This window comes from Otolemur garnettii, unplaced genomic scaffold, assembly GCF_000181295.1.
Source record: "Otolemur garnettii isolate 467f Iridium unplaced genomic scaffold, OtoGar3 scaffold00018, whole genome shotgun sequence".
Lineage (NCBI taxonomy): Eukaryota > Metazoa > Chordata > Mammalia > Primates > Galagidae > Otolemur > Otolemur garnettii.
The window spans coordinates 14570472-14578631 of record NW_003852413.1 but is presented as its reverse complement, the minus strand read 5'-3'; the positions used below and the strand labels follow the sequence as shown (position 1 = coordinate 14578631).

Genomic DNA, 8160 nt, shown 5'->3' with positions numbered 1-8160 from the left:
CCGGCTATTTTTTGGTTGCAGCCATCATTGTTGTTTGGCGGGTCCGGGCTGGGGATTCGAACCCGCCACCTTAGGTGTACGTGGCTGGCGCCTTAGCTGGTTGAGCTATAGGCGCCGAGCCAGCTTTCCGTTTACTTTCATTTTCTTCTACTGTTAAGCCTGGCAAGGAAGGGCTTCAATTTATTTTTCTCCACCTCCTATTTGCCTCTTAGACCAGCTCCCACTCTTAATTTTGAGTTCTAGAAATCATAAATCAGACTATTCCATGACACCAATGTTACCTTTTTTTTTTTTTTTTTTTTTTGCAGTTTTTGGCCAGGGCTGGGTTTGAACCAGCCACCTCCAGCATATGGGGCCAGCGCCCTACTCCTTTGAGCCACAGGCACTGTCCTCACCCTTGTTACTTTTTGTCTTCTCAAACTCTTGACACAAAATTTTAGACATCCTGATCCTTTGGTCTACTCAAGTTAAACTGATTTCACACAGACTATAGTACAGAGTAAAAAAAAGTCTTAGCCTAGCGCATCTCAATGATAAGGGTACCCAGAGTGTGTGTTTTAGAAATTTGTAGGGAAATTTTGAGTTGTCACAATCACTGGGGGAAGAGGGAGATAACCAGCCTGTAACTGAAATGCTGTATAGCCTGCCATGCAACAAACCTACACAATAAAATATTGTCCCATGTTCCATCAGAATTTGAGATGTCCTGCCAGATACTTACTTGTGTATCTGAGGCCTAGACCCAAACTCAATTTTACATATGACATGCTAGTTTTTATTTTTTCAGCTTTAATATGAACTAAAATTTCTAAGAATTCAATGTGGAAAAAATAATGGAAGATTATACTTTGATATAATCAGAACTTTACCAAGGAGTTGCTTGCCATTTTAGAAAAATCCCTGAGCCAACAGTAAGCCCTGTTGAGCCTTGGTGCTCAAGGCACCAAGAGAAAGGGAACACACTTGTGGCAATGGCAGCTTACACATTTACATTTATTATGTACAGGCAGAAGCAAATGGCTACTTTTTAATATTTTCTACTGTAGACATGTCTTAGCCTTTATATTTAGAAATATATATATACACCGTATATATATTTTGCAGAGACAGGGTCTTGCTCCAACTAGAGTGCAGTGGCATAATCACAACTCAAAGCAACCTCAAAATCCTGGGCTCAAGCCATTCTCCCACCTCAACCTCCAGAATAGCTGGGACTATAGGCGCCAGTCACTACGTGCAGCCAATTTTTCCTCTTTTTTTAGAGGGGGCGGGGTTCTTGCTCTTGCTCAGGCTAACCTCAAACTTCTGGCCTCAATCAATCCTCTGGCATCTGCCTCTCAGAGCACAAGGATTACAAGCTTGAGCCACAGCAGGGCCTAGAAATATACACAGTATTTTACTATTTTTTTAAATTTGTCTTGTTTCGCTGTGATGGGTTATATTGTCCATGATTTTCTTCGCAGAATAATTAAACAACAGAAATACTGGTCTATTCAAGATATATATACAGGGGTATTGGCAATAATTAAATTGAGAACCACTAAAGATTTCCTGCTTGCTTTCCAGGCTACTGTTGGGATCATATGCCCATGCAACACACTTCATTTCCATTTTCAAGGATCTGAAGCTTTTTCTTTTTTAGGATCCTAAGCTATTTTATAGAAACTCAGATGGTACAGATGAAAAATAAAATTTGTACAGTCAAAAATTGAAATTGTCGCACATATGGGATCTTGTCTGGTGCTCGAGAGGTCCACAGGGATAACAAAACGTCTAACGATTCTTCTTACCAACACAGTGGATTATAGTAAAAACGAAACAAAAAAATTCTTTGCTTGTTGATTTTGCCCTGGCGCTGCCACAGCTTCTCTCAGGAGGTTTCAGAGACCGGTTACGCCACCAAGAATCTCAACCAGATAGAGTTACGTCTCAGTTACATAAGGGTGGGAAAAGTCAATGCCTACCGTGCCAAGCTGATAATAGTGACACTTACTACTTTCTACAACACCAGGCACTCCGCTTACATGCACTAAAAAAACCTCAGGACTTTATTTTCCAAGGTTTATATCAGCCTCCTGGAGAAGAGAAAACCGACATCCAAGAAAAGTTAAGCCACTTGTTCACGGTTCTGAGAAATCATTTTTCGAAGCCGGGCTGTAAGAATATATGGGACAACCTATTACATGACACCTTCTTTCCTTACAGCAAATTTTAGGTAAAACGTCTGATTTTTCCAAAGATAACACCCATGTGAGCCGCACCGGCGCGAGGCAAGCCCCGCCCCCCGGCGCCTCACGCCCCGCCTCCAGGCTGTCCGCGGCAGTGCCTGACTGGCGGCGGCACCGGGGGCCTCACGGGGTCCTTCGTGCGGGCTCCCGACGCACTGCCTGAGCGGGTACTCAGGCGGCTTCCGGTGTGGGTGACGAGCGGTGGCCGAAGCAGGGGGATAGACAGGGACGCTCAAGCTGGGACCATGGCGGACGGCGGCTCGGAGCGGGCTGACGGTCGCATCGTCAAGATGGAAGTGGACTACAGCGCTACAGTGGATCAGCGCCTGCCCGAGTGCGAGAAGCTGGCCAAGGTGAGAGGAGGCCGGAGACTGGCTGTAGGCGGGCGCCAGGGGCTGAGTCACGGCGCACAGCCAGCTTAGGCCCCAGGGAGCCCGTGAGCTGGAGCGTACATCCCCCCATTGCCTGTCCAGCCTCGGTTGGGTCTGCTCGAGTGCGAGTCCCTGGCTCTGTCCGGCTGGAGCTGCGGAGTACGCTCGTGCATGTAGCTTCCTAGACCCTTTCCGAGACTGGTGGTCACTTCGTTCCTGTAGGCTTGGGGCCCGGTTTTGCCTTTTCTTGGGTGCTGTTTAAGTAACGTTTACCGTAGTATTTTCCCAGGGCTTAAGGCCCCTTCAATATTCGGGCTAGATCAGAGTTTACTTCTGTTGCTGTTGCAGAATCAGTTTATGTCGTTAAATCATTTATAAGTGACGGCGATGTGCGTCGTCTTTACCCTGGAGAAGGGGCAGGAAAGTGATAGTGCAAAGATGTTTAACAAAGAACCCCAGTCCTTCATACAGAATGAATTAGTCAAGACATGCTTGCTGGTGAGTGCCATAGAACTATAAAGTGTTCCTGGAACACAGAAGGCAGTTGTTTGCTCTTCGTGGTGAAATAAGAGAGAGTTTGAGGCTTGTTGAGCCTTGAAGGATTAGTAAGATTGGAATAGGGTAGAGTCATTCCTGGAGAGGGAATTCCAAAAGAAATAACAAATACGTATCATTTGTAAGTACCTTACCGTTTAGGCAATTCTGGGGCAAGAAGAGTGTCAAGTAATGCTTCTCACTTGGTTCTTAGAAGGAAACCTTTTTTATGCTTTCCTTTAAAAAAAATTTTTTTTTAAATGGGGCTTTCCAAAAAACAAGGATGGAGAAAGATGATAAAGTTGATAAATAATGTATTTCTTTTCTTTTTTTTTTTTTTTTTTTTTTGCAGTTTTTGGCTGGGGCTGAGTTTGAACCCGCCACCTCTGGCATATGGGGCTGGCGCCTTACTCCTTTGAGCCACAGCACCGCCCCAATAATGGATTTCTTAGGTTCAGTATGTTTGCTGAGCTTCTAGGAGCTAGTGTAAAGAAACATCAGTTACGTAAGGGTGGGAAAGCTCAATGCCTGCTGTGTCAGGCAGATAACGATAGCTGACACTTAACTACTTTCTACAATGCCAGGCACTCTGTTTCATGCACTAACTCATTCCTGACTCAGCCCTATGCAGTAAGTATTAATTACTATTATTCCTGCTTTACAGACAAGGAAAGTGAGACTAGAAAAAGTTGAGTCACATGCCCCAAGATCACACAGCTAGAAAAGTGGTGGAGCCAGATGTGGACCCAGGCAGGTGGATTTTAGAGCTTATGCTCTTACCCACCATGCTGTTTTGCCTCCTGAGCTAAATGTGAACTTCTGAGCCCAGGAAAAGAAGGCAATACATTACCTCTAGTTCAACTTTGGCATTTGGGGATGAAGGCTGAGCTTTGCCAGTACTGCTAATTTGAGGGAGAAACCAGAAATAAGGATTTCTTTTCTTTTTTTAGACTCTAAGAGTATAAGTTTATTTTATATTAGGGAAAGGAAAGAGATGAGAAACAGAGAGCAGGGAGTGACAGAAGGGAAGATGGTAGTAGAGAAAAGGACTGAGAGAATGGTGTGACATCCCAAAGAAAGAAAGGAAGACTGCCAGCCAGAAATATGGATTTCTTTATGAAATACCTTACTACTTAGAAACTGGACAGAAATCATTTAAAATAACTATTTGAGTGGGAGGCTGAGGCAAGTGGATTACCTGCGCTCATAGGTTAGAGACCAGCCTGAGCAAGAGTGAGGCCCCCTGCCCTCAAAATAGCCTTGCATTGTGGTGGGCGCCTGTAGTCCCAGCTACTTGGGAGGCTGAGGCATGAGTATCACTTGATCCCAAGAGTTTGAGGTTGCTATGCTGTATGATGCCACAGCACTCAACCAAGGGCGACACTGTATCCAAAAAAATAAAAAATAAGGGCAGTGCCCATAGCTCAATTGGTAGGGCACCGGCCACATACGCCCAGGCTGGCAGGTTCAAACCTGGCCCAGGCCTACTAATCAGCAGTGACATCTACAACAAAAACATAGGCAGGCATTGTGTAGGTGCCTATAGTCCCAGCTACTTGTGAGGCTGAGGCAAGAGAACCACTTAAGCCCAAGAGTTTGAAGTTGCTGTGAGCTGTGACACCACAGCACTCTTCCAAGGGCACATAGTGAGACTCTATCTCAAAAAAATAAATAAAAATTATGATAATAGCATTGTGGCAGGCGCCTGTCATTCCAGCTACGTTGGAGGCTGAGGCAAAAGAATCACCTAAGCCTAAGATTTTCAGGTTTCTGTGAGCTATGATGTCATGGCACTCTACTGAGGGTGACATGAGACTTTGTCTCCAAAAAATAATAATAATTAAATAAATGAATAAAATACTGTTTGAGCCAACAAAACATACCTGAAAGCGAAAGTCAGCCTCTCAGCCTCCTCTTTAGAATATATAGAACAGTGGCTTGGTGCCTGTGGCTCAAGTGGTTAAGGCGCCAGCCACATACACCCAAGGTGGCGGGTTCGAATCCAGCCCGGGTCCACCAAACAACAATGACAGCTGCAACCAAAAAATAGCCGGGCGTTGTGGCGAGCGCCTGTGGTCCCAGCTTCTTGGGAGGCAGAGGCAGAAGACTCGCTTGAGCCCAGGAGTTGGAGGTTGCTGTGAGCTGAGATGCCACGGCACTCTACCCGGGGGACAGCTTGAGGCTCCTGTCTCAAAAAAAAAAAAAAGAATATATAGAACAATAATATCAATAAGGAAAAAACAAATCATTCGTCTTAGAGAAGTACAACCAAATCCTCTACTTACTATTTCCTTCTCATAGCCCACTGTGTGCAAGACTTAGTGCTAGGCACTATGGAGTATAAAGATTATTAGACAAAGCTCTTGCCCACAAATAGCTTATGGACCAGTAAGAAAAAAAGATGTCACGACTTCCTTGTTTTAGTGCTCTTACAGGCGGCATTTATTCAGGACGTTGTTATGTTCAAGATAAAAACACTTGCAAACTCAAATATCAGATGCTTTTTTAAGTGTCCAGTGGTAATGGGAATGTTTAAAATAATGACTCTTGGGACCTGTTAAACTAGATATAATTGAAGCCATTTGAATTCTGATTTTTTTTTTTTTTTTTTTTTGAGTCCAGCAGTACAACTGTGAAGAAAGTTTTCTTATTTTTACTTGTAAGAAAACTTAAGGTTCAGGTAGCTTAAGTGGTTTATAAGGCAGATCAAGCTCAGGTCTCTTGGCAACAGAAATAGTGTTCTTTTTGCTACATCCTACTACCTCTTTAAGAGATTATTAATTCTGTCCTTAATTTCCTTAATTTTTTTATTTTTAATGTGAAAGACACTCGGAGATAATAATTATGTGTGCGAAGACTTAAAAAGAATGAATCAGGTGAGAAAACCACAGATAGTAGAAGCCTTCAAATGGCAGAGTGAAGTCTATACTTGAGTAGTAAAATTGCCAAATCGAGGCCTTTTGAATTTCCTGTAGTTGTGTCCTAATAGAACTCTGTGTCCTAACACCTACAGAAATGTTAACTACAATGATGGTGATGTAGTACAACCTACATCCAGGCATACCTTTATAGATACTGACTTAATCCTTAAACCAGCCCTGAGGGGTTGGTACTGTTACTATGATCACTTCACTGAAGAGAAAAATTGAGGGTCAGAGAGTTTGTGTCTTGCCTAAGGTGATGTGGTAGTAGAGCTGGAATTTAGACTCAAGCAGTTTGGTTGCAGAGCCTATATTTTTAACCATTCTACCACCTTTGTGATTGGTATGTGAGGACTTTGCATCGGCTTTATGAGATAGTAAAGGTGATACTAGTTCTTGAGGATCTCTTCATCTAGTGCAATTGCATACTGGGGTTGGGGTGGGGGGCCCAGGAACTGACACCACCAAAGCAGTTTTCACCATTTGGTTGCGTTTTCCTATATCTGGTTAAGCCAGACAGCCAAACATGTGAAAACAAACTGTAGGTGGGTGTTGGTCCCTGACCCACCCCCCCTTGGTATGTGACTGAGTTAAAAATTAATCAAAAGAGGAGCCTTTTCTGAACTGTAAAGGTAAGCTATTTAGCAGTTCTTAATACACAGAGGGTTTTCCACTCTCTTCTTAATTATGCTGTATTTGGTACATGGTTATTTAGGGACTACTTGTATTTTTAAATTCATGTATCCTTACTGGAAAGGCTGAGGTGGTAGGATTGCTTGAGGCCAGGAGTTCAAGGCCAGCCTGGGCAACATAGCAAAACCCTAGATTCTTTTTTTTTTTTTTTTGAGACAGTCTCACTTTGTCACTGTTGGTAGAGTGCTGTGACGTCACAGCTCACAGCAAACTCCAGGTCTTGGGCTTAGGCAATTCTCTTGCCTCAGCCTCCTGAGTAGCAGGGACTATTGGTGCCCGCCACAACGCCCGGCTATTTTTTGTTGCGGTTTGGCCAGGGCTGGGTTTGAACTCGCCACCCTTAGCATATGGGGCTGGCATCCTACCCACTGAGCCACAGGTGCTGCCCTGAAACCCTAGATTCTAAAAATTAAAAAAAGAATTGTATATATCCTTTGGTTCTCTTTTCTCTTCATGTCTTTTCATATTGCTTGCTCGCTTTTTTTTTTTTTTAAGATGGTCTTGCTCTGTTGCCCAGACTAGAGTACAATGGCGTTATAGCTGATTGCAACCTCAGACTCCTGTGCTCAAGCAGTCCTCCTGCATTAGCTTCCCTAGTAGCTGAAGCTATAGGTTCCTGCCACCACACCTGGCTAATTTTTCTATTTTCTATATAAATGGGGTCTCACTTTGTTGTTTAGGCTGGTCTTGAACTCTTGGCCTTACGTAGTCCTCCCACCTCAGCCTGCCAATGTGCTAGGATTACAGGCATGAGCCACCATGCCTGACCTGTCTTTTCATTTCTTTTGGTCACCTGCAGACTCTTCTCGAGGTTTTTTTTTTTTTTTAAGAGACAAGAGTCTCACTTTGTCGCCCTTGGTAGAGTGCTGTGGCGTCACAGCTCACAGCAACCTCCAGCTCTTAGGCTTAGGCAATTCTTTTGCCTCAGCCTCCCGAGTAGCTGGAACTACAGGTGCCCGCCATAACGCCCAGCTATTTTTTGTTGTTGTTCTTATTGCAGTTTGGCTGGGGCCAGGTTCGAACCTGGCACCCTCGGTACATGGGGCCAGCGCCCTACTCACTGAGCCACTGGTGCCATCCTGGTTTTTTGTTTTTTTGTTTTTTGTTTTTTTTTGAGACAGTCTCACTATGTCACCCCGGGTAGATAGAGTGCTGTGGTGTCATAGCTCACAGCAACCTCAAACTCTTAGGGTTAAGCAATTCTCTTTCCTCAGTCTCCCAAGTAGCTGGGACTACCTGCGCTGGTCACAACACCCATCTGTTTTTTGGTTGCAATTGTCGTCGTTTAGCAGGCCCTGGCCGGGCTCCAACCTGCCACCTTCAGTGTATGTGGTCAGCGCCTTACTCACTGAGGTGTGGGCACCGAGCCTCTTCTTAAGGTTAATATTAAAAATAAAGAAGAGGCTCGGCGCC

General features: G+C 44.3%; 1 protein-coding gene across 1 annotated transcript in view; it reads left to right on the top strand.

Annotated features, from left to right (window-relative positions):
* The first annotated feature begins 2373 nt into the window (after positions 1-2373).
* The window catches only part of PSMD12 (proteasome 26S subunit, non-ATPase 12), a 27929-nt gene continuing 22142 nt past the window's right edge, over positions 2374-8160 (top strand). The window contains exons 1-2 of the mRNA XM_023511216.1: positions 2374-2581; positions 4214-4228. Of these exons, the coding sequence (XP_023366984.1) occupies positions 2474-2581; positions 4214-4228 (123 nt within the window). The 5' untranslated portion in view covers positions 2374-2473. The remainder of the gene's footprint in view (positions 2582-4213; positions 4229-8160) is intronic.